The sequence below is a fragment of the Anser anser genome, assembly GCF_964211835.1.
Source record: "Anser anser genome assembly, chromosome: 6".
Taxonomy (NCBI): Eukaryota; Metazoa; Chordata; class Aves; order Anseriformes; family Anatidae; genus Anser; species Anser anser.
Window position 1 is genome coordinate 29,288,348 of NC_139726.1, and position 26,100 is coordinate 29,314,447.

At 54.7% G+C, this 26,100-nt stretch overlaps 1 protein-coding gene across 2 annotated transcripts; it reads right to left on the bottom strand.

Annotated features, from left to right (window-relative positions):
- Positions 1-668: 668 nt before the first annotated feature.
- LOC310901649 (uncharacterized protein) lies at positions 669-26,100 on the bottom strand. 2 transcript variants are annotated; one of them, XM_083841611.1, is made up of 10 exons: positions 25,943-26,100; positions 22,436-22,623; positions 10,593-10,711; positions 6,526-6,615; positions 5,747-5,825; positions 5,437-5,561; positions 4,839-5,032; positions 4,638-4,747; positions 4,147-4,288; positions 669-3,832 (listed from the first exon to the last, which is right to left on the bottom strand). In XM_083841611.1, exons 1-10 carry the CDS (start codon positions 25,981-25,983, stop codon positions 2,083-2,085), a joined length of 2,838 nt encoding a protein of 945 aa, XP_083697737.1. In that variant the 5' UTR covers positions 25,984-26,100; the 3' UTR covers positions 669-2,082. The 2 variants fall into 2 exon arrangements, with proteins under 2 accessions (XP_083697737.1, XP_083697738.1); XM_083841612.1 differs by lacking the exons at positions 22,436-22,623; positions 25,943-26,100 and adding an exon at positions 10,882-16,028.

Below are 26,100 nucleotides of genomic sequence, written 5' to 3' on the forward strand. Positions count from 1 at the left end.
CCCAAACGTGAGTGCCCGTGTCCTGGCTGCACCCACACCAGCGCAGGCAGCAGGGCGAGGGAGGGGATTCTCCCCTTCTGCTCTGTGAGACCCCCCCGGGGCCCCAGCACCAGCAGGACGTGGGGCTGTGGGAGCGGGGCCAGAGGAGGCCACGAGGATGGCCAGAGGCTGGAGCACCTCTCCTACAGAGCCAGGCTGAGGGAGCTGGGGGGGTCAGCCCGGGGAGGAGAAGGCTCCGGGGACACCTTGTAGCGGCCTTTCAGGGCTTAAAGGGGATACAGGAGAGCTGGGGAGGGACCCTTTATTAAAGAAGGGGATGCGGTGCCTAAAGGGGGGAAACGGGGCAGGGAGCCCTCCCACCACTGCATGTACTAGCACTTGTGCCAGCACCGTCAGGTTGGCCGGTCGGGGTGAGGGACCATCCGTGTGACCGCGCGTGCATGTTGTAGCACGGGGCTGTGTGTGCATGGTGGTGCGAGGGTACGGCCGTGCGTCTATGCCCGAGCATATACAGGGGAGGGGGCGAGTGGGGACCGTCCCCTCCTTCAGCCAGAGCCCAGAGAAAGGCGACTTGCGGCCAAGCCAGCAGCAGGCTTTTTCCAAATGCTTGCTCAGTCAAGAGGGAAATGGAGAGACACTGTTCTAGGTCAAACAAACCATCACGCTGATACAAAGCAAATTGACTTTTAATACACAACAAAATGCAGCGGGTGAGTTTCAGTACATCTTTTCTTCGCCCTCCCCCCGACATCATCCGTCGGCAAATGGCATACAAAGAGATCACAGAGTGGAAAATGAGACACCGCCACGAAAACAGACTGTAGATGCACACATATAACTCGTAAAGAATTAAGACACAAGTAACAGAGCAGCAGGGGGTCTGCGTCAGCCCCCAGCAGCAAGGTTTTGGGGCCAGTTGATGCGTAAGGCTGTGTATCACAGCACCTCAGCTCCTTGCCCACCCCTGGGTGCTCCTCCAGGCTGCTGCGGATGGGTGCAGCACGTGCTGAGTACTGGTCTAAGAGGCTGAGGGACAGGCATGCAGCTCAGGGTGATGGGTGCAAGGGCAGGATCTGGAGGTCCACCAACCATGCCGACCTCTACAACCAGCCCAGCTGGCCCTGCCTGGTCTCAAACTCAGTGCTCTGGTTGAGCCTGGTCTTCTGGGGGCTTTGCCTGACAAAGCCTGGGAGAATTTTCCCCGTGGCAGGCAGGGGGAAAAGATTCATGCCTTTGGCTTAAAACAAACAAACAAAACACACACAGAAAAAAAGGAATTTAACAGTGGTTGTGCCAGTCTCCAGAATAGTTAAGGCCACAAAGTTGGTCCACATGGGAGAGAGGGCAGTCGCTCCCCTCCTTGCTGCCTTCTCCTCACTGCTCTGGCAAAGCCACACCATCCTTACCAGCCCCAGCAGTGCTCCACTGTCCCTCCATCTGATGGCACTGCAGGGCGGTGACAAACCCACGGTCAGCAACAGGAGCTACTTCCCGGGGAAGGTCACAGCCTCTGCTAGAGGCCAAATCCACCTCCCAGAACCCTGCCCCGGTGATGAAGAGGTCCTTCTTTGGACCCCAAGAGCCTGACAAACCTCCCTGCTGTGACAGGACTGCATTTTCCTGAAAGACTGCTGATGGAAAAGCCACCAAACCCTTCCTTTGTGCCTGCCTGAGAGCTCTGCGAGGGCACCTCATTTCAGGCACGGGAGGTCAGAGCGCTGGGCGGTCAGGAGGCACGGAGCATCGCTCGTGGATGTGCCTGGCTGCTGGTGGCTGCTCAGAACAACGTTCCCAACTGTGGCTCCTAGCTCACCGTGAGGCTTCAAAATGGGCTTTTCCAATCCTGTTTTACAGAGCTGGCTGGGGGTGGGGCCAGGAAAATGTTATAACCAGAAGAAACGTCTGCTGCTTGGAGCCACCCCTGTGGTTTGAAGCGTTTCTGGGTCCTTTGCGCACGCAGGAGCCTGGAAGCCAGGGGGCTCAGTCGCTGTGCGTGCTGCCGGGCGGGCAGACAGCTACAGCCGCCCCCAAACAAGGCTGGGCCTCACCCCATGGCCACCGAGACGTGCCACGCGGTGCCCTTCAGGTCCCGCAGCCCTCGCACCGCACCTTCAGCTGGACGTGGCACGCACAGGGCGGCCGCCTGCCCACCGAGGAGGCCGGGGGGAAGCTGGTGCGCGGCTCGCAGGAGGCTGCTGTCGCACCCAGCTCCCCGGGAAGAGATGCTGAGCACCTCAAACCCAATCCTGCTGGTGCCCCAGGGTGACAAGGCACAGGCTGGGACGCTGATGTTTCAGTGGCATCCTTGAGAAAAACACCCTCGTGTCTGAAGACCCCTTCGCTGTTTCCGTACCCGCAGTGATGCGGCATGGCGTGGTCCATCTGATGGGTACCAGGACCCGGGCTGGTCCCCAGCACAAGTCCCTGGTGCTGGGACCACGCGTCCTCGCCGAGTACTGCCTGCTCCCCGCCCCAGCGAGCACCGAGCTGTGCGGGCGGCATCACCGGGGGCTGTTCGGGGAAGCCGCCACCCACCGGCAGCTGGCTGGCTCCGGGCGGTGCTGGGAAGGCGGTGTCCTGATCCTGGAGGTGCTCACACACACCCTGTGCGGGGCAAGGAGCAGGGCCGGGGGGCAGCAACCACAACCCAGCCCCTGGGGGGCTCTGGGTGCTACTCGCCATTGGAGCTTGTGATTCCAGGGGCGCTCCAGCCATTTCCAGCTGTTTCGGAGCTGCAGCCACCCAAGCATCCGAGGGGCAGCCTCCTGGGGACATGCTCTGACCCAAAGCAAGGGCCGGGTTTGCCCAGACTGGGATGTCGTGCCACCGAGTCACCAATGCACTTGAGTCCAAGGGAGGTGGGCAGCTCGAGGCCATCAGCGCACACCTGGACTGGCTCTGACCTTTAGGAGGAACGCTGTCTGTGGGAACAGAGGTGCTAAGTCCTGCCTGAAACACTTTTCCTGGGTTTGCCAGCCGAAGTGATGCAGAGGGCTCGCTGCTGGAGCCCAAGGCATCCAGAACAGTCCTGCCCCCAAGGCTGGCCGGGTGGAACAGGATGGGCTCTCCCGGTCGAGCGGAGCTGCCCTCTGGCATAACAGAGGCCAGAGAGACTGCAGCACCTTGGCCCTGAGCACCGGCTGCCTGGGGCTGCGGAAGGTCTTGAAATGCCAGGGGAGCTGCCAAGTTCGTTGCCCAGCGGTGCTGGAAGCGAGCCGCAGAACTGCCTTGCTCGCTGCAGGATGATGCACTGCAGCACGGGAGGTCCGTGCTCCTCCCAGCACCCTCCCTAGAGAGCATCTGCTCCACGTAGGAGCCCACCTCGTTGCCCACGCTCTCACCGACGTCCTGGGACGGTGAATCCTCTGCACCCAGGCTTAGCAGAGTGTCCTCCCACTGCTGCAGCTCCACGTTGTCCATGCTGATGCTCTGGAGGGTCTGGCAGATGTTTCCATCCACCTTGCTCTTCTCAAAGAGGGTTTCAATAACAACCAGGAGGGAGTTGCTGTCCTCCTTGGCATCGCTGGCTTTGTCATCCCGACTTGGTCCACCAGGCTCAGCGTCGAGATCTGGCAGGGAGAACTGAGGCACATCATCGGTGTGGGAGATGTATATGGATGCATCCTGCTTCATCATGGCCCCGAGAATAGAGTTGGGATCTACCGCGTGCTGCTCCACCTGGGAGTCTGTCTTTGTCTGAAACTCCTCCTCAGCCTGGAGGGAGTCCAGGAAATCAGGAAGGTCGTTCCCGTATAAGACTGCTTCCCCCGTGGCAAAGCTGAAAGGCAGCTGCAGGTTCCGCTTCCGCAGATGTTCTTCCCCTTCTTCATTTCTTCAGGGTGGAGGAAGGAGAGACAGAAACAGCATGAGTACCTTCTCCAGGCCAGCATCCGAACAGCAAGACGTGAGCTCACAGACCTGCCCTGGGCTGGCTACATTGCTGCTGGCAGAGCACTGGGGCTCCAGAGAGCCCAGAGGCAGCTTTGGCACAGCTCAGGGAAGGGCTGCGTGCCCACAGCCCACCCCGGGCAGACACGAGGCTGTGACAGCCTCCCTGGAGCCGTTTGACTCCTGCCCCCTGCTGCAGCCCCACCACCTCCTGTGCCAAGGGCAGACGAAGGCGGCTGGGAACCCAGCCATACTCACGAGAGGGCTCGCTGCCGGGCGATGATGAAGTCGGGCTGACCCCCTTTGTACACCAGCCGGGCATTGGCCTGGACCCACACCCAGACACCCTTCTTGGTCAGCAGCCTGAAGACCGTCAGCCCGCTCTCCCCTGTCTTCATCACTGGGGCAGGGAGAAAACAGAGGCGGCACGGAGGCGGTCAGCTGGTCGCTCTGGGGTGCAGGTATGTCACACGTGCGGCACCACGCAGAGCATCCCCTTGCACCCATGCTGCGGAGGCAGAAGGCACAGGACACAGCCAGCACGCGTTGCTGCGTGGCTGCGAGGTGTCCCTGTACAGGGGGACCAGCTGCCTGTGCAGATTTCACCCAGAAAACCTTCACCACAGCCACTCCAGACCCCGGACAAATGTCCCGACAGTAGCAGCTCGGCAAGGGCTGCACCAGCATCACCCCCATGGACACACCACAGCCCCGATGGCCTCCCCCAGGCTGCTCCCCTTGGCACTCACTTTTCACGTGGTTCTCTGCGCAGTACATCATGTCAGCTGCATGCACAAACTGGTACCCGGACCCCCTCCTACACAGCTCCGTCTCCGTGTACCCCAGGATGACCTTCCCCCTGCAGGCAGAGCACACGGCACAGGCACCCCGTGGCACCAGGGTTGGATGGAGGCCAGGTTTTGCCATGGCAAAGGTGGGAGATGCCATACCGGGAATCGCAGGCCATGGGAGTGAAGTCCAGCTTGTGCTTCGTCTGGAACATCAGCGTCTTGGTCCGAAGCTCCAGGATGGAGAGCGGCTGGAGGGGAGTCGCAATGGCAAAGAGGGCGAGCGGGGGAGGCACCACGGATGCCCTCTTCTGCTGCCCCAGAAGGAGTTTTAAGCGTCCATGGAAATTCAAGGCCTTGCAGGGGATTAGAAAACAGGGCAAACAGTGAGGAAATGGGAACTGGCTGTGCCAGGCTGCCCCAGCTCACACCCGCACGGGGTGCGTGGCCACCTGCATGCACCAAACGCATTCGCTGGGCATGGGACCTGTCCCCGTGCTGCAGCACACGGAGCACGCTACCAACTGCTGTTGCAGGTGTGACATCAGTTATCAGGGATATCTGATAACCCACATAACGGAGATATCTCCAGGCTGAACATCCTGACCCCTGCTGGGTCCCACCGTAATGGTGTGAGTGGTGGAGCAGTGCACCAGGCAGACTCCATCCCCTCCCATCCCATCCCTCCCCAGGACGCCAGGCTCAGAGCCACTTTCCCTGTAGGTGACACCAGGGCCGTTTGGGGAAGTCCTGGCATTACCAGAAACCCCGAGGAGTTGTCCAGCAGGCAGCGGAGGCGGCAGGTGAAGCTCCTCTCCATAAAGCAGAGGTGCTCAGGGCGGCAGTGCTGGGGGCTGCCCGCGGTGCTGCATTCATCGGGAACGGCTGAGAAAACACAGGGAAAACGAAGCTGCACGCCTTGCAGGCCTGCAGGGATGCTGCGGAGCTGGAGGAAGCCACGTGCCTGATGGTCACCGGTGGCCTGATGTGGGGTTTGTGGCCAGGGGCAGCCTCTGCGGGCTCCCTGAGGCAGGCAGGGCTGGGACCCTGCTTCCCAGCCCGGCACTCACCCTGGTGCAGCTGGCAGCGGAAGGCGGCTCTGTCGTCCGTGTGGATCAGCTCGAAGATGCTCTGGTAGATGAGATCCGACTGGAACGACATAACGGGGAGGAGAGCTTGGGGCACCTGGCAGGGACCAACCCCTGCCCTGTCTAGCAGGGATATCTGGAGAAGGACACAGCAGAGGCTTTCCTTTGTGGGTAGTAAAAGTACGGTGATTGAGAATAAAGAAACAGGAAGGAAAAAAAGGGTTTTGAATGTGGTATGGAGAGCAAGGGCAGAGGCTGGCTGCTTTTGGGAGGGTGGCTTGGGAAGGACGAAGAGGTAGCAGAGAGCGGGTTTGGCAGCCTTGCCACGCGCCCGTTTACTTGGTCCTTTAAACTTCAGGGGAATCGGAAGTAATGGGGTGGATGTGGGTAGTGCCCTGCTTTCCCTTGGCATCCCACGTAACCCACAGTACTTCAGGGCGCTGACACCGCTCAGCACCATGATTCCACTGAAGGCAGACGTGCCCAGCATCTTGATTTATTGATTTAAACCACAGGGGGAAAAGCTCACACCCCGCTCACAAAGAGGAAGGGACAAAAAGCCTGCTATTGCTCAGCTTGCATCTGTTACCACTAAAGTCACAAGTACATTTGTTGGCTTTCACAGCCCCCAGAAGAACATGACTCACTTGAAACCATACATCAAAAGTGACCAGGGCGCGCTGGGAGAGGGAAGCCTGGGTACTGGCTGTCAGCACCTCCTCCCCAGGCCTCCGCAGCACCCAGGAACAAACGGTACCCACCTGGTGGAAGCCCAGGTAGTTCTGCACGGTAGGGGAGACGTAGAAGATGTAGCCATCTCCAGTCACAGTGATGACAAATCCATTGAGTGCCTGAAAGCATAAATCGAGCCTGGAGTTATTCTCCCTAGCTTCAGTCCAGCTGCTGGATGTACGGACCACCTTCAGGTGCTTCTGAAACATCCAGGGATAGGAAGACACCTCCTTCTCCTGTAGGGAACCCACTAAAAGGAAAGCACCTTGCGACCATGCGAGGCTTTTAACCTCAGTTTGTTGGCGTGGGGTTCTCACTGTTAGCATAAGCAGTGATCGAAGGCAGCCTGGCCATTTCTGTAGAGCCATCGTTCGTGTTGACATACAGGCAGGGAAGGACTGCACACAGAGAGCCCTGAGCCACGCAAGAGCCTGGTGACTCCAGGAGGAGCCCATCAGCAGCTCAAGCACTGAGAAGCCTTCAGAGATGGCAAAGCATCTAAAAACAGCACCCACCATGAAAGTAGAGAGGTGGCTAACTCTGGAGACTCCCGTCCCACATTTCTGAGGCCCTGGCATTGTATTTGCGATGCCTGAAGTGGTATACCCTTTATCCTAAGCGTGCAGACTGTTTGACACGTCTTCAAGGAGACAATGGCATCCCGTTCTCATCTGTTTCTGATTATATGGGACCACAAGCCCTTCCCATCTGATTTTAATCTTGTTCCTCACAAACGTCTCAAGAAGATCCATACTTTTAAAAGGCCCCCAAACCTGTCCTGGTATTGAATTTCTACTACAGGACACCACGCTGAGGAAGTTCTCTGCTCTTGCCTATGTTGTAGATGGCAGAAGTCCCCTCTACATGACCCCTGCCCCCCCCCCAAAAAACAACCAAAAAAACCAACACAAAAAACACCCACAACAGCCCCCAAAAAAAGAAAGAAAGAAACAAAAAATCCAACATCTACAAAAACATCTTTGTGTTCGTACCATCTGCCAACTTCATCTTTTACTCTACAATTCCATACACATGGCTGGCAGTTAAATACGTATCCAACTGGTAGCTCTTTGCTTGGAGAAGGCCAAACCCATGCCAAATTAAGGAAACTGTTTCAAAACTAGAGATTGTGGCTAGGGAGCTCATGGATCAAGTGCATACCCATTAAGAAAGTCAAGATCCAGATATCTGGTAACCATTTCAGCTGGTTTTCTCCGAAAGGAAAGTACTGCACTAGACAATAATTCTTGCCCTCTGCTCTTGTCTGGAATAAACGTTGTTAAATCTATTAGTGAAGAAGAGAAACTAGGGAAAGAAAGCCTTAAGTGGAAATCTGGGTTTAACCAAGACGTGGGCAGAAGACTCAGCAGGTCTGGTAAGCGTGGGGCCTGGAGCAGCCACACAATTATGTATTCGTTCCCCAATACGGCCAGGCTTCCTCTACCAAGGCATCGAGTCAGAAAGAAGCAGTGAACGTGCCTTTTTGACCGTTCGTATTGCATCCTTGGACAGCAGCAGAACAAATCACAAAACCATGTACACTTTGTAAACATCTGTAGGAGAACGCAGAGGCTCAAAAATGCTTTCCCCCAACCTTGCAATTCTGACATGGGCACAATCTTCAGTAAGTTGGCAGGCTCCCTGTGCGCCTGGGCAACTCCCTCTGCTCCCATTTGCAATGTATTTAGCAAAATGAAAGTACAGTCTGGGCAAAATATCTATCTATCTATCTATATATATATATATATATATCTAACAGTATAATTGCCTTGTGAGATTTGGTTATTCTTTCTCTGCAAGTGATGGCAAAGAGCAGTACACCCTCTGTTCCAGGAGGGATTTTAGAGCTCCTATTTAATTTAAAGAAAATAATTTCCTTCCTTGTCCAGGAAGAGAGGGGGAAGAACAAGATCTGACTCCATGCTAAGAAAAAGCATCACTGGAAAACATTTTGATAAATTACTGTTTGCTTTTTTCTGATATTAAAAAAAAATGCTCACAAGTTAAAAAGCACTGCTTTGAGTCACGGTTGCCTTCCTACAAACAATTTGCTTTTAGCTCATTCAGCACAGCACATAGCTCTTCACACTTTGCTAAGGTCCCAAGGAAAGAAAAAAATAAAATAATCCATCCTCTTCGGTCAAATGGATTTAGCGTTGGCTTCCAGTTCTGCAACTCACATTGCTGTGTGCTCAGCCCAGCCAGGTGGCTCAGCCACCATCGTCACCTGCCCTGTGAGCTGTGCTCTGCATGGCAGCACCCACAGAGCTCTGAAAAAACGCTGTAGGGCACATGGGAAAATTTCAGGAGGTTAAGTTTTCATTCAGTCTATTCACCCAGGCTACAAGACAACGGATGTGCACCTGAGCTTTCTGGCAGAACATCAGTGATGTGAGCTCTCCTCCTGATGCTTTGCAGTGGAGCATCTCAGGTTCACCCTCCACTCTCCAAATAACTTCCAAGGGTCTGCTTTCATTTAGCAGTTGAACGATTAAAAGCTCAGGACTCCATTTCTTTCTTCCAAGCAGCACCAGTTTTATTTTCTCCTCTGACCCAGTTCCCTAACCCAACTGTACCAGCTCACAGGCTTCCTTGTAACTTGGATTAATTTAAATGCCATTGGTTTGAACACATTGGTTTACACTGTACGCATGCACCTTGCAGGGGGACCGGTCCCTTCCCTGTGTGCACTGCAGCCCCCCGAGGGCCCCAAGTCAGAGCTTTCTGCTAAGTACAGTGTCTGATTAAAATGTTCTTGGGGAAAAATTTGGGCAGCTCAGCTGAAGGATTTCAGTCACATTAACACCCCAAATGCTCTCCAGATGCCTTCAAACACCCACAGCTGCCAACGCCATGGCTCAGCCCCCTGGAGAGCACTTGGGAGAGGCTCCATTGTGGGACTGGGGCAATCGCTGGCTCCCTTCTGGCTATTGTGTTACTCCGCCAGTCCCTACGTGACTATCACGCCTGCAGCCGGCTGAGTCTGATCTTGGGAGCAGAGCCCACCCGGGAGACTTCACGTGGCCCAAGTTTCATCACCAAAGTCCCACAGAGCTCCCAGGAGCCACCACCTCACCAAAAACCCCATGGGGGCTCCACTCCCAGGAGCTCTCCCATCAGCCTGTTTGTCTGTAATGGGGGCCGTTCACGTAAGACAAAGGCAGGTCTTTAAGAAGAGCAAAGTATCTGCTGCTTTCCTCTGGAGGGGTGGAAGAAGGGAGAAGAGGACTCAAGGCACAAAAAGCAGACACATGATGTCAGGAATAAAGCCATGTAAAGATCAAAGCTCTCCCAAAGACTTGCCCTGCATCCACAAGGAGCAGCACGTTTTAAGCTGAAATGCCTAGATATTTATTCAGCCACCAGACTTTCCATGGAGCCTCTGTCTCGCTTCCTTCTGGCTTACACGCACAAACTGCAGCCCAGGCTAGCAGCATTCTGACCAGGTGAATCAGCTCCTTGTCCTCTGATGTACAGTGAGAGCTATTTCAGTAGGCGTACCCTGGCCTTTTCACAAAGCAAAGCTTGCACTGCCCATTGATTTTGTCCACAATAGTTTCATAGATCCACCTTCCCTTCTTTCCCCCCCCGCAGCTTCCAAACCAAACCTGGGCTTTTTCCATCCCAGAACTCATGCTAGGGAGCTCAAGGCAGGGAGCTCCAGGTAGGACAAGCAATTCCTAGTGGATGTGTCACCACACAGCTATCACCGCTCTCCTCCTGGCGTTTATGAGAGCACAGGGAAGGCACCGCCTTGGAGACTCACTGGGACCATCCCCTGCACCGCTGCACGATGCCCCTGCACCCTCCCCGTGAGGAGGGATGAGCCTGTGCGTGTTGGGCCCATGAGCTCTGGGGTCCCCAAGGAAAAATGCCTGGTTTGAGCTCAGTGGCCACTAACACCTGCATGCCAGGAGTGCAGGCAGCACCCGGTGCCTTTGCCAGAAGGACACAACTCCGAGCCCCGTCTCTTTGTGGATGCAGCACACATCCCATAGCTGCCGGTGCCGTTCAGTGTGCAGGGATGAGCCGTCGTGCCTAGCAGATAGCAGGAGCCAAGAGAAAACCCCCAAAGAGCCAAACCAGGGCACCATACCTGGAGCAGCAGGTCCCCCTCTGGAAACAGCTCCCTGTTGACCTGCAGATGTGTCCATCTGTTCCCTCCTGGGGCTCGGGGCTGATCCCGCACGCAGTCACCAACACCCGTACCTGCGGCTGCAAGCAAGACAGCAAGAAATCAGTGCAGAAGGGGCAAATCTGGAGCTTCTCCCTCCTCCTCCTCCCCAGTGCTGCTGATGCACGGCTGCACCGGGCTACTTGGTGCACGTGCAGCCAGCTCAGAGGGAGGAGATGAGACTGGGCGGGCTGGAGCAGAGCCCCCTTACAAAGCCATCCCCGCTCGCCCAACGCTTCCTCTAGGATATCCTCTTCCCTGCTCAGTCCCATCCCTGGGAAGCCTTCCAGGTTTCCTTCTGCCCAGGAGCAGAGATCCGAGCATCAGCGGCTGCAGCTCTCCCAGCACGGCACCGGAGCAGCCCCGGGACTCGCTGCCGTGACCTCCCCGGGCTGATTCACGTGCTGCCTCACGCTTCCTCGCTCCGTGCCTTCGAGGCAACACCCGTGGGTGCAGCCGACGTGAAACCTCCTGCCCTGCTCACAGGGCCTCACGTACCGCGGGACAGGCAGAAAACTGGTTGTTCCAGGAACAGCACGGGGGCCTGGGGACAGCCCCAGCACAGCACCTCCTCTGCTGGGGAGTCATCCCTGAAAAACCACTTGGCAGCACGAGCCTGAACTCCGCTTCCAACCACAGGCAGCTTTTATTTTGCCGACTCAAACACAAGCATGCATGGAAACCTCAGAGCAGGCCCTGTGTAGGAACCTCTCCCTCGTCTCCCCATCACCACAAGCTCCTGCAGAGCCCAGGGTCAGCAGCACCGGCGTGCCCCGTGAGCTGGGCACCGTGGTGTTTTAGCAGAGCAGAGCTGTGAAAGGGGGACCCAAGGCTTGCCCCAGGTCTGCAGGACACGGCTCTGCACAGCCACCCCACACGCTGCCCCTCGGTGCGAGCGCTGGGTTCCTGCGGCGCCGCACAGCCTTGGCTGGAAAAGGTCTTCCTAAATCGGAGGAAACAAGGAAAAATCCCAAACCATCCCGAGTCTGACCGCACTTTGAGTCCACTCCACGGCACAAGCTTCCACCTCACACTGAAAGGTTTGCTCCCCTTCAGTAGCATCAAGCTCAAACCCCAAATCAATCCAGATCTAAAAAAAAAAATCTGCTAACTGCAGTTTTAGAAATTTTGCTTTTTATCAAACCATCAACACACAAGCGTTTTCCCTGACAGACTGACGTTTCTGTACAAAAAAAATAGTCTGAGGTCAAAGCATTGCCCAGACCTATGCACATACGGAGCCTGAGTGAGAGCCACAAGCCACCCACACAGGCTCTCAGAAACCAGGTTAAAGATAATTAGCTCAACGTCTTGCACAAGGTGACGCAGAGGAGCCGCACTGACTGTTGCAGTCACGCAGACTTAATTAAAAAGGGGAGAGGATGCTGTGAGGCCGTGAAGCAGAGTTAGCCTCGGTCTCCACTGCTGACACAGCCAGACCACGGGGTGATGCTCGGAGGTGCTCAGGCAGCTCCCATGTCTTCTGCCATCCCCATCCTGAGCCCCCGGTCCCGAGGGGAGCCCAGCTCGTGGCTGCTCCCACAGCAAGTGCCTTCCTGTCCCCGGCAGCTCCTCTGTGGGTCACTTTAGCCCGTGCCACAGATTTGCCTTTCCCCGTGCTCACGTTTTTGTTTCCGCAAGGGGCAGCTGCCCTGTGCAGACGCTTCCAAAATTAGCGAGAGGTTGATCGGCCAGGCCAGGGGACGTGAGCCTTCTGGGAAGGGTTAGGAAAGACGAGGTTTGAAGCCAGGTGATGCTCTGCTTGCCCAAAGAAAGGCACGTCCACGGGAGCTTCGAGAGGCAAGTGCAAGGCAGCGATGAAGCCGAAGCCCCAGCCAGACTGTGGGGGACCACAACCCCATTTTGCAAAGGCTTTCAAAAATCAACACCCTTACAAATCAGGACAAAAAAAGTCAAACCAAGCAAAAAGCCTCCTCTCATGACTGCCAAGTGATCTACAAGGAAAAATATCCAAAGCCCATCTGTATTATGGGTATGGCTCCAATTTGCACACGATGGAGCGGAATAGTTTCGGAGTGAAGCATCGAGTCTTTTTTTAAAACTCTTTTGAAGGGCCGACTCCTCTCTGAAGCATTGAGCTGGGGAAGGTTGGCAGGGAAATTCAAAAAGAAACCAAGTTCTTCCAAAACAAAGCTCCAAAAGGACAGTGAGCACTTTGAGAAGATGCACATGGTCCCCAGCTTTCTCCCCACATCCACCAGCGGTGTCAGCAGGGAGAGCAGCACAGCTGCGGGCTTGCAACTTCCAACACCCGCTTGTTCATTTTGTTGTTTCCAGCAAAATTAGTTCACGTTAGGATGGCATGGCTTGGGGAGGAGGCCTGGGAAGCCCAAAGAGATGGGGGAAAACCTAAAGAGCTGACGTTTCCAACAGCCTCGCCACCAAGCATCACTGCACCAGGGTCACACGGCTCTACCTGCAGGGCACGGATTGTGAGTGGAGCTTCTATGTATCAGTGGTGTAGGGCAGCTGGTGTTCACACCCAGCCCAGTCCTCACCATCCACAGCCAAAGAGATGCTGAGGCCAGTCTGCAAAACACATGGGGCTCCGCCACCAAAGCAATCCAGGAGCATGTGGCATTGGCTCTCCTTATTTCCATCATCATTTTAACACCTGTGGTCAGGTCTTGGTGCCGCAGGAGACTTTGCTGCCCTGCTGGGGATGGCCAGTGGAGCACAAAGCCAGCAGACGTGCAGGGCTGAGGCTGCTCTCAGAAACCACAGCCGTCTGGAAACCTTCTGTATGGGAAGCAGCCACCCACCTTCAGCCATGTCATGACTGGTGTCTTCCCCTAGCACCTGAAGCAAAGCATCCCTGTGGCTCTCCCCTCTCCAAACCAATTTCTGAACTCATCCATGCCCCCATTGCCAAGAACCACGGGGGCTGAGAGCAGTCCCAAGAGACGCCTGAGTGCAGCCAGATAGAGGACTCCAGGTCCACATACCAACCGGGGGGGTGGAGGCTATTCCCAGCTGCTTTTTGCCTTGGAATGGAAAAAAATAATCCTTTTAATCAAAGAGCAGCAAAACCAGCCCATCTGCAACATGAGTAACCCCAAGAGAGGGAGGGAGTGCTCCCAAAACACCTGCTTGAGCCACGTTATCTTCTGGGGGACTCCACCAGCGCATCGATCTGCCCTCACCAGAAACAACTTGCAGAATCACGGCCCCACAAAGGCAGCCTTCCCCTGAGCATGCCGGCTGCTGGCCCCGCACGCCGCTGGTGCGTGCTGGTGGCTCAGAGCCCCCCTCTCTCCTGCTGGCTGAAGGTGACACGCAGACTGTCCCCGCTGGAGCAGAGCCCGCCATAAGGCTGTGCAGAGCCAGCAGTTAAGGGGGTTAAAGCAAAACCCAGGTCTGCCTGAAAACCATTTAAAACAACATTTTAAGTTCTTTGCTGTACTTCTTTCCCTTGCACACCCTCCCAAGGCTGTATCTCCTGCAGCCAGGAGCACAGAAGCCACCACTGACACCTTTTGTGCTTTTCCTCCTTTCCTTCGTTAGACAGTTCCTTGGGAACTCTTTTTCCAAAGCTGAAGGGAGTTTGTCTCCTGTCAGCCCATGCCCTGCCGCATGCCCACCAAGACAAAAATTGAACATAAGGTAAGTTTTTAAAGGCTAAAATCAGAAAATCCCAGCAGCCCTGTGAATTTCATAGTAAGGGTCTCCAGGAAAATCTTTGCTAATTAATGCAACATAAAAAAAAAATAGCATGACACACAACTGATCTGCAGCTACTGGATAAATAAATCCTTGCTGAAGCCATTTGTTGATCATCCGTGTTTTCAAAGCTCTGGGACAGAGGCTACTGGTGTGTCTTGTCTAAGAAGAGTGGAAGAAACCCACTTCTGTCCTGAACTCATATGCCAACCAGACAGCGTGCTGGAGGAGGCTTCCTGCTGCCGATGTGATCCCCAAAGACCAGAAGCTTTTCATTCAAAACACCAGCTGAGATGTCAGCCAGGATCAATAACATTTTGAACAGTAAAATAAATAAATAAACCAGCATTAATGGATCCGGCAAGAACAGCAGGGAAAGAAGCTCCTGGTCCCTGAGAACCAGGCGTACATCCCCAGTGGCATCCTGCTGGGTTGGTGATCCTTGCCTTCAAAAGGAGGTTCCTAAGCCCTGCAGTGTGCAGGAAGACCTCAAGCATGAGAAAAAGAAATAGGAGCGAAGCAATCTGATCCCTTCACCTTTATCTCATCACATTTGTGAAAACAAACACTGCAGTGCAACCATGGAAACTAACACGTCCCTTGCCTCTGGCATAGTTTCATCAATGGAAAAGAAAAAGTTATCAGCAAAAGATCCTGGGGTCAGTTCTGCTCTCACGGGCTGAGTTTCACCAGTGGGAGATGACAGACTTCACCTGTAGCAGATGTTTCTCTTTGAACAGACTCCAGAGATGCTTGGCACCATAAAACCAGGAGCTCCCAGCTCTTCCAGTAACACCACGCCGTGCGCAACTGTGTTCCTCTTGGACCCGATCCCAAACCCCATCAAATTAGCACCGACCTTTGCCTCGGCTGTTTAACAAAGGCACAGTGCCAAGCAGATCAGGCTCACGCCATCCAAGTAAAACAGCCTTCCGCGGGCAAACGCCAAACCCGCAGATCACAAACCTATTGCAAGAAGTCACCCAGCGTTCTTCCAGGGAGCACAGAAATGCCCAGGGGAGCGTTGGCAGCCCCAGAGCCCACGTCAGCCTCTCCAATCTGCTGCTGCAAATGCTCCTGCACGATCCTGTAGGATTTTGCCCAGGGAGGGATTTAAGCCACAAACTTGACTTCTATTATTGCATCAGTTATTTCAGGTCCAGACCCCTGCAGTGCCGGGCTACGGGAATAACAAGCAACAAGGAGGTGAATAGAAAAGCTGAGTTAATGCTGACCGCAGTGCGACTACCTGGTGATGCCCCATAGCAGGCGGTCACGGAGCCAGACGACAGCAGAGGTTGGAAGGGACCTCCTGAGATCTCCTAGGCCAAGCCCCTGCTCCAGCAGGGTCAGTCCCCAGCACAAACCTGGATCTTGCATCTAACTCTCCTAACTGCACCATCTTAGAGGTCTTTTCCAACCTGAACGGCTATGACGGGACCACAGGGACCTGGCACTGAGGTGAACTCTTGCTCAGCACAGACCAAGCAGAAGTTCCCATCACAGCTGCCTGGAGAGCCCTGGGTGCCCAAGGGAAAGGCTGCATCCTTCAAGACTTTCCCTAAGTTCATCTTAATTATGTTTCAACCACGACGTGGGCGCAGCGTAAAAATAAACGCACACATATCAGTCAGCGCCAGCTGCAGCACTGACTGCTCCCCACAGCCCATGACCCGACACCACTGGTGCACCAGCATGAGGAACAGCCCCCGGAGCTGGTCCCACCCGGGCAGCTCCCACCTGCAGGCTTCTCTCCACCAAGCCAAGATAGCCAACAACCTCGGAGAAGCCCCTTGAGCTCCACACGCACCTCTGGGGCTCCAGCTGCGCTCACAAGTTGCATGAAGCCTGCTACGGGGACAGACTTACCGTGTGGCACTGGGGTCACAGCCCCTGCAGGACACGATCCTGCCCTCCCAGGCAGCAGCCCAGACTGGGGGCAGGCCTGGCAGGAGATGGAACAGAACAAGAGCACACATTTGGGCCGCGTGGTCTCAGAAACATGTGGAAAGCAGCATTCCCCCCGCCAGGCTGACACCGGGCTGGGTGCGGGCCAGAGGGTTACGGGGAGGTACCCCAATATTTGCCATTTGTCATCTTGAACTTTGTCAGGCTCCAGAGCGTGGTCTTATACCTGGAGAGGGTTTTCCACTGTTTCTCTGCTGCAGACGTTGCCACCTGGATGACCTTAATATGGGGAGATATACAGCAGGAAGCGAGCAGCACACACCCTGAGCATGTCCTCTCCACCCGACAAAACATTTCAAGCCCCATTTTCTTGCTGCTCCCCCTCTTGGCAGAGCCAGCTCTTTGCCACATCGGCAGCCACTCCAAGATCTGAAACCCTCGGCATCTGCTTCTTTTGTTACGTGAACCCTAGGAAGTGAACCCCAGCACAGACCTCCAGCTCTCTGGAGGTTTTCCAAGCCGCTCGGCACTAAACGAATCCATCCAAGCTTTTGAGAAGGTCTCCCTGTTCGCAGCAAGCGGAGCTCTCGTCACACCAGGAAGAGCCCAGAGCATCCAGCAGCACTGCAGAGGCAGAGCCAAGCTTTTCTCCTCGGGCATGCGCTCTCGAGAAGATGGGGATCAGCAAACTCTCTCCAGATTTATCCAGGAGACTGTTAGACACAGGTCCAAGTGGCAACCACTGTCCACCAACAGCAATTTGCAGAAGTGCGAGGTCTGGCAGTGACGTTCATCTATCTTTTACAGAATTGATAAGACCTCTAAGTGACTTTCCCTTCTGATGGTTTAACAGGCTGCTAAGGAGCCAGAACAGGCCAGCTATAGGAAGAAATTAAAAACTGGACTGCAGGTCTGCTCTGGCATTGCAGCTCCAGAGGGCAGCTCCCAGCTGCAGAGCAGTGTTGGCACCACACTTCTTGAGAACAAACCTGTCCTCACAACAAACCTGTGCTCACCAAGGCTCAGGACACATCTTCCATACACCAAGCCTGAGACAGTGCTGCCGTCACCAGGGTTGGTTTTGTGCAGCCATGACGCTTCTCCTTGGAGTGGGGAGACCGATCCTGCTGGCTTTTGTATCACAGAAGAGCTCGATGAAAGCCCAGGGTATTCTAGCCAACCGCTCTCAAAGGCTTGCACTAAGGGACAGACAAGTTACAGTACATGTGTGCACACCCCAAATGAGCCTACAGACACACGGAGCTTTGAGAACTTTCCTCTCGATGCCTGAAATTTGTCATTTCCAGCAAGCTACAATTTTTTTCTGGTTTGTCATTAAAGCACAGACGGAAGAAGGAGAAAACTTAAAAGCAGAGCAGATTTAAAAGACAATCCAGTGAGTCATTATCCTGCAATAGCTTCTTCTGTTTTCCAAACAGCCCCATGATCCAGAACCAAGATCAAATCACAAAAACAAAACAAAACAAAAAACTCTTTCAACTTTCAAAAATGAAATCCTTGTGAGCTTCCAGCTGCAATCCTGCTGCCTGCTTTAATCAGCTGGGATCCCAGGCAGAAGCCACAACAGCAGTCACCCTTCCCCAGGTGTGAGCAGGCAGGACTGCCCTGACGTGCTCACCGTGGCTGCTCCCCTCACTGTGTACAGCAGCCTCCTCTTCCTCATGCCCCGAGGAAGCTGCCGATGAGCTAAAAGCGATGTTACATGGGAGCGATGCAGGGACATCTGAGCAGGAACATGCGAGTTTGGCACCAGGTGAGAACAAGAAAGCCATGGGGATGCCAGAGCTTTGGGAGACAGTTTCCCAGAGAGCTTTGCTATTGATTCCTTTTCTACTTTGAGTTTGTTGATAGCAAAGGGCAAGCACCAGCAGGACGGGGTACCCCAGCCAACGCTAAGCACCCTGTCTAGACATGCTCTAGCACGCAGCAGTACTCACCTCCGGGTCACTGAGCTTTTAACGTGCACCTATCACAAATCTGTTTTGCTTTGTCCACCAGATGAAGCAACCTGACAAAAGTCAGTGTAAACATTTACAGTAGGTACACAAATCTGTGCAGCAAACCCAGCTCTAAGTTCAACACGCAGAACAGGACCTGGGCTTGTTCCCGCAAAGTGAGAGCTGTGCTTGGTCTGAGATACAACCAGTGGGATCACCAGAAAGTGGTCACTTCTTCCACACGGAGGACAAACTCCAGGAAAACTTCCCTGGTAAATCAAGCAGGTGTCGCAAGCTCTGCAGGACAGCCTAGCCCCTCCGTCTGAGAGGTACGTGAATCCTTCCACCCCACCAAGAAGAAATCAGCCAAAGGCCTGTCACCTCTGCAGGGTCTTCCTGAGAAAGTTTCCAAACCAGAAAAAGCTGTATCAGGGTAGCAGGGGGAAGTAGAGCTGGTGCACACATGCAGATAGGACCAGAGGATTGTTCAGAGGAAGCATCATCCATCTCTCGTCCCTTACCAGTCTGCCCCCAAACATTTGGGCTGAGAATAAAAGGATTAAGAAAGCCCCCAGCAGCAACAAGAAGCCATACTGAGAAGCTCTGAAGTACCCAAGGGCTGGGATCTCGGGCAGTGCAGGACCCCATTTTCCACAGACACCCACTTATTGCTGTCATGAATGAGGAGACAAAGGAGGAGGCCGCATGTGAGATTTGACAAAGCAAGGAGGGAACTCCAGCAGAGAGACACGGGCATCAGCTAAATTCCTGTTGCATACCTGCATTCACCTGCAAACAGGTCTGCCTCCTGCCCCCAGAGCTTTGAGTGTCTGCTCCAAAGACACGAAGCCAAGCCGGGGGGCTCAGCCCCACACAGATTTTCTGGCAGGTATCACATTCCTTGCGAGAACCACCTCCAGCAGTACCTGGGGTTTTTACTTTTAACCTGTGACACAGCCCGTGGGGGCATATGTTCAGGGTCACCCGCCAGCATCCGCCTCCCTGCCGAACTGGTTAATAACCCCGTACTTTGGCTCTGCACAGACTACGTTAACCCTTTGCCTAGGAGAAAGGGCAAGTGCCAGGACTAGAAGCGCTTGGAAAGAGGAGCTCCCGATCAGCATGGCACCAGTTAAAGCCTGGAGACGAGGCGAGGGGCTCTGGCTGCTGAAGCAAAGGGGCCAGCAAGTGACAGGGGTGCTCGCCAGGTGACACCATGCTCCCCTGCCACTGCTGTAAGGGGGAGCCTGCACGAAGGAAAGCATCCAGCCGCAAACTGAACCACAGAGTGCAACAAAAGGGGGCTTGCTGTCTTCCCCAAAAACGCCCGATGTGATGACTCTCATGCTGCCATGACTCTCAGTGACATGGCTTCAGCAGGCAGGGCCAGAACAAAAGTTGACCTCGATGAATCGTTGGAATGATCTGAAGTCAAACAAGATGAATTTCAAGGCAGACATGGGCAAAGCAAGGCAGGGGGAAAAGGAAATCAAAGGCAGAGTGACCAAATGGGAGTAACTGGCCTGGCAGAAGGGGTCTCCAAGACGAGGACGAGTCTCCAGCTGGACGTGAATCCACACAATGATGGCTTTTCCAGCGCAGCTCTCGCTCTGGGAATGTGGACCCAGCAGGAACCGCTGCTGCTCGGAGGCAGAGCCCCAGCTGGAGCAGTGCTTGGGGCAGGTCCCCGCACAGGGACAGGCATCCCCAGCTGGGGGGCCCAAGGGACAGGTCACGGACGTGGCATGGGGCAAGAGCTAAGGGAGCTGGGCTTATTCATTCTGGAGGAAAGATGACACAAGAAGAGCTGTTAAGTGCAGCACGATGCTGGTGGTTTTCTGCCCTCCATGCTCTTTGCCTTCACCTCCCCACAGGCAGCACAACCAGGGTCCATCACCCATCCTGTGGAGCAGAAGGCTCTGGAGACAAAACACGTGCCTGTCCCTGCCCCATATGTCCTGTCCCCGCTCCATGCCATGCAATGCGGGTCATTCCTCCCCCAGCTGCAGGACATTTGAGCAATTCCTTTTGTAACCAGGTTATGAAAGCGATCCCTGGCAGCCTCTCAGGCTTTACTTGCACCGCAGCCTGCAGTTTGTGCCCTGCCAGAGGCAGGGGCACGCAGTGATGGTGACTCACGGGTGCGCAGTGCCTGCACAGCTGCCTCACCTCCTGCCTGCATCACCCGGTGCGTGCCGGAGCCACAGGGCCCTGCCACACCAGTAAGGAGGGCTGACTGGTGCCTCCCCTTGAAGGTCAGCCAAGCAATGTTGTGCCAGCACCATCTTGGACAGAAGGACCCGAAGCATCCCAGACCTACCAAAACCATCACACCTTGCCGTCACAGCATTAGGTCGCGTGTCAGCGAGGACCTACCCACCCAGATGGGCACAGATTGAATCCCCTTCCCCAGATTTGTCCTGCAAAAAGCAGGCAAGAGGAAGAGACATTTGGCAAGGCTTGTTCTCAGTCCAGCATGGCCTTTGAGGAGCCCAACAGCATCCAGAACACATCTCATACTACACACACAGCAATTACCCCTCCTGTGCAACACGCTCTCCCTGTGCAGCAAGCTGCCTCCCCAGCAAAGCCTGCACTGGTCAGTAACGCTCAGGAGGATGTGCTGAGGTGCTCAGGGAACAGCCAGCACCTCGAGAGGCCAGGCCAGCACCTGGGGCAGACCAGCCATCACTGCCAGGTTGAGGACGAGGGCCCAGCATGCTCACAGCTGCACTGCGCAGTCTGCCAGTGTCCCAAAGCCCTCCTGCCTTTGCAGAGGCACTGCACCATTGCAATGCTTCAAGACTGTCCCATCACCTGGGGGTGGGAGTGAGGAGCTGGAGGGAGCTGGGCAACTGCTCTGGTCCTTACCTGAGGGATGCCACAGCTACATCCCAGCAGATGAGCTCCATCTTCAGGAGCCATCAACAACTCCCGGGCATATCCTCAGCAGCATATGGCATGAGCACAGTTGGCACAAAACTTCCCTGTGCCATGACTGCAGTGAGAGGGTGGCCAGCAGATCTGGGCAGCCAGGGTAGCTCTGCAGATCTCCCCTTTTCGGTATTTTTCTTGCTGGTAAAGGCGGCACCACATCAGCTGATGCATAGCACATACAAGGGAGCCCTGCTGCCCAAGGCTGAGTTAACTCAGAGCAAAGCCAAGGTCTGCAGAAAAACCTGGGAGCCCCCAGCACAGGAGTTTTCAGCAGTGGTAGCTATTGCAGATAGATCAGCTGCTGCTGAAAATCTGGAGGGCAATCACTGCTGGGGGAGCCTGCAAGCAGGAGGCAGGGATCTAGTGAGGCTGTGAGGAGATTGGCTTTCCAGGCCTATCAGCTTAACCCAGCAAAAATTGGATTGGGGTCTCCGGATATGAGGCATCATGCTCAGTCTGAGAGAAATGCTCATTACAGACCTAACAGATCCACCACAGCTGAGCCCAGCTGTGCCAGGGAGACAAACAACAGCAAACCACCAACGTACACAAGACCCCAAGGAAGAAAGGGGAGAGAAATGAGCTAATGAGATGCCAAACTGAACAAGTGCCTTAGGATCAGCTTTGCTTAACCTGCCATCCACAGGGCATTGGTGTGACAAACAGAGCAGCCCTGCGTGGCATCTTCTACCCATGCCAGCTCAGGAGAGATGCAGCAGCCCACAGACCTCAGTGGTTTAAAGGATTTTTAGAAAGCTATTTTCATGCAGATCTCCCCTTTCACCCTCCACATCCTTCCTGGAGAAGGAGGTGCCCAAGATCCTGCTATATGGTCTCACTTTCCAAGGAGGTTTCTTTTCAGAGACCTATAACTGACTGAAGAGGATTAGGTCTGGATGTGCAGCATACAGAAGTGAAGGGGATTCCTTCCAGAGGAGAAACAAAACCCATGTCATGGCAGCAAAGGATGGTCTGAGGAATAGGTGTAACATGGCCATAGCACCTCCCTGCAACCACCGCCAGCCCCTCCACGTTTCTGGAGATGTGGCACTTTCCTCCTGTTTTCCAGGATGTTTTCCTGCCAGTACCACAGCTAAAGATGTAACACTGATGCACTAGCATACAAGTATCTGACACAGTGACTAACAATCCTCCTATCTTCAGGAGATGCCACCTTTTACCACAAAGCAAACTCCACTTCAGGATGGGATGACAGAAGCGCAGCAGGGACCGAGCCCAGGAGCTTTTTCACCCCGCGCAACACCTATGCAAGATACTCGCCTGTCAAGTAGCTCTTCACCTTCAGGTACCCCACCACCAGTCGGAGGATGGAGAGTTTATCAAGCCTGGTGCACACATCTTCGGGGAAGGGCAGCAGGCCGGTCAGCTTGTTCAGCTCCTGGTTGAGCCGGTCCCGGTGCCGCTTGGAGGGGTTGGACTTCACACCCTCAGGAGGTGGTGGTTTGGGGCTGGAAAAGGGAAAGCAGGAGTTTAATTAACTGAGCCTGTCTGACGGACCCTCCCCAAGCCCAGAGTTGGTGTTACTGCAGCCACGACAGTAAAACACTAGGTGAACTCTGTAAGGCCTTGCGGCAGCAAAAGCAACCTCCAGGGAGCCCACAAGGCAGCAGCTGGGGAAGATGGGGACATCCCAGCTGGCCACCTGGTGCAGCCCCAGGTAGATGTCCTCCAGCTGTAGTGAGCCTCAGCTGGGAACCTTATCATGCAGCCTGGCTGAGACAGCTCAGCAGAGCACTACAGCCTTGCTCCCATCGCCGAGCCCAGGCAGGGAAAGGGACACTGAGGGCAGGGACCTCTGAGCCACCAGAGCATCTCCTAGAGGTCTAAGTTAGACTCCTCCACCCACACTCTGCTCTGTCTCCCCTGGCCCCACTCCTCTTCCTCCTCATTCTGTGCCCATCCCACACAGGAGGTCCCCTCCCCGGCCACGCTCCACGTGCTCCCACTGGATCCTCACCACACCAAGTGGTGCCTGGAGCTCAGAGGTCTCCCATCAGCTGCCTGCCTGTCCAGGGACTGATCATCCCTTGGCCAGGCACTGGCAATGATATTACTAACATCAGCAAAGAGCAAGAATGGGAAGTGGGAAGGTCCAGAGAGATTTTTATTTCATTTTTTTTTCAGCTAGTTTCCTCTAAGTTCTGCTCCCACAATCACGTTTATCACCTTAAACAGAAGGAAGCTCCACAACCAGACCTCTTTTCCTTACTCAGAAGTCAGAGCAAGTGCTTGGAGCCTGAATCCACTGCTTTACTCCTTAACTGATGACACAAAGAAAAGCACACGTGAAAATCAATGGCAGCACTTGGATGAAGAGATCCTACGCAGAGCAGCTTAGGGCACAGCACTTAGGAAACAGGCTCTTAAAAAAAAAAAATGCAGATTTTTTTTTGTTTTCTTCCAATCTTCTAATTTCTGATCCTTTCAAATGGGCATTTTCCACCTAAAACAACATCTGATGCCTAACTTAGGATCTAGGAGCAATGCTGAGCCTGCAAGAACAGCTCCCGTCTGTCAGAAGCTGGCTTGCAGACCCATCTCCACCAGCTGCACTTATTGCACACACTACAGCTGAAGCCCCAGCCACAACAGTAAGAGGTTTGTTGATGACTAATGAGTCTGGGGTGTCACCTTGTGTCTTTTGCTTTTTAATGCTGATTTAAATTTTTTAGATTGAAGAAAAGCGCTTTAGACTTCACAGGGAACCCTCACCCTATCCTGTGCTTGGTTAAATTGCATCCCCTAACATGCAACCCATATTGTTTTGATGTAATTTGTGTAACCACAAACTCTCTCCGCAGGCATCCTTGCTTCATAAAGCAGCTTTGGGTAACAGGATCTGCCAGTATTTAGGAGCAATTTAAGCTCTCCCCTCTAATACTGCTCTCAAATCCCATCTGGCAGGGCTGCTCACATGTGTGACAAGAGAGGAAATGAGCATTAAATGAAATACAGTGAGGTGCCTGTTGAAATTTTATTGTGGAGAGCTACTGATGGTTCTTCTAAGCACGGACAGAAAATTGCAGCATTTCTCCAGAAAAGCACAATCATGCTGCTTTGTGAGATAAGCATCAGGAGAGATATACCCTGCTTCTCTGACAGATTAGGTGCAACTCATCACCAAACTTGTCCATACAAGCCATGCAAAACACATTGGCACTAGTGCTTTTATGTACTCCATTAGCCACTGGCTTAACAAGCACTTTTGAAACCACAGTCACTCATCAGGGAGGAAAAAATAATATTGTTTTCTATCAGAGAGAGTCGAGGAGGAAAAAAGTAAAACCAGAAGTGAATTAATTCCAAGTTTCTTCAGATATTCTTTAAAGAAAAGTGCTCTGCATACTCAGTATCCACGTACAGCCCACAAGCAGCCAGAAAGGGAAAGAAAAGGGAGATGGGCAAGAAGTGCTGCCTTTATGGGAAGGGGCAAAACGCAGAGGCATAGCGGGGTCTCTTGGGCAGCCCAGCAGTGCTCGGGGACACATGGAGTGGCACAGCCAGCACCGAAGCACTGGAGGGAATAGCAGGAAGGCTGCTGGGCTGCTCTTTCAGCAGCCTGCTTACACAGGCACATGCTGCACCAGGGAGCTCCCAGGGCCAGAGGCTGCGCAGCTCTCCGTCCTTATGGGTGCCAGAGTGAAACAGCTTCTGGGTGCTCTTCGGTGACAGGTTTGTTCACTCTCTGCCATGCAGCTCATGGGCTCCGTGCAAGACAGCAAGAAAACTGTCAGCCCCATAGCACACGCTTAGTGAGGGAAAGGCACGGACATGAGCACAACCACATTACTAGCCACCAGAGAACCAGCACAGGTGAGCACTGAAGGAAACCATGCTTCCCCTGATCACAGAAACAGCAGAGCTTGGTCTGGATGCGTACCTGCGTCCTGCTAACCTGTTCAGACTCCCTGCCCTTAAGACTGGCTCTGCCCACGCTTCCTCTCTGCGAAGAAAGCCCCGGGCACGGCACGGGGCATCCTGGGGAGCGCTGCGACCTGAGCACAGCACACCAAGCCCTGCCACCCAGAGACACAGCCCAGTGCCCGCTCAAACAGCGAGAAAAGGCATTTTGAAGAGGTCTGAGCACCTGTCCTGTTCGTGGGACACAGCCTCACGATATGGCTCTGAGTGGGGCAAAGGCTGCAGCGCTGCCGCAGCGTATTTTTTCCCTGCCTGCCCTTTGAACAGGGAACCCAGCAGGAAGCTTCGCACTTTTGCAACCTGGCAAGTACCGCGGGATAGTAACATCGGCCGTGGTTCCTCGAGCTGATAAATTGTCTCCAAATTTATTCGTTATTTTAAAATCAGTAAAAAGCACTGAGCAAACAGCTAAGAGACTGGGGAACTCGCTAGTGCCACCCTTCCCTCTCCACCTGCCTGGCTTCTGCCAGCAGGACTCTGCTGCAGGACCCCAGGGGACCCCAAAGCCGGGAGCCCCAGCAAGGCATGGCGCGGGGGGCGTTACGCTGCACCACTGACCAGGCGTGGAGGAGCAGGGGGCTGCTGGCGAGCTGGATTTACACCCACCCCGCACCTCGGGACAGCGGAGCGCCTCAAGCTCCCCGCAGCAGCGCGGGGCTGCCTGATTTTTTTTTTTCCAGCACGCCGGAGCCTACGAAGCACTGGCCGCAATTAACCCTGATTAAAACAAAGAGTAGCCCCGGCCCCAGCCCCATCTTCCACGGGCTCACCCCAGAGCAGCCTCACGCCCCCTCCCCAGCCCCCAGCCCCTCCGGGGGCACCTGCCCGGGCCCCCCGCGCCCCCACCTCTTGGGCACCGGCTTCTTCCTCTTCCTCCCGGCGTACATGGTCCCGCCGGCAGCGCCGAGCACCGGCCCGGAGGAGGGGTTTAAGCCGCAGGGCGGCGGGGCGGCCCCGGCCCCTTCCCGGCCCCTTCCCCGCCCCGGCCCGGGGAGCGCCAGCAG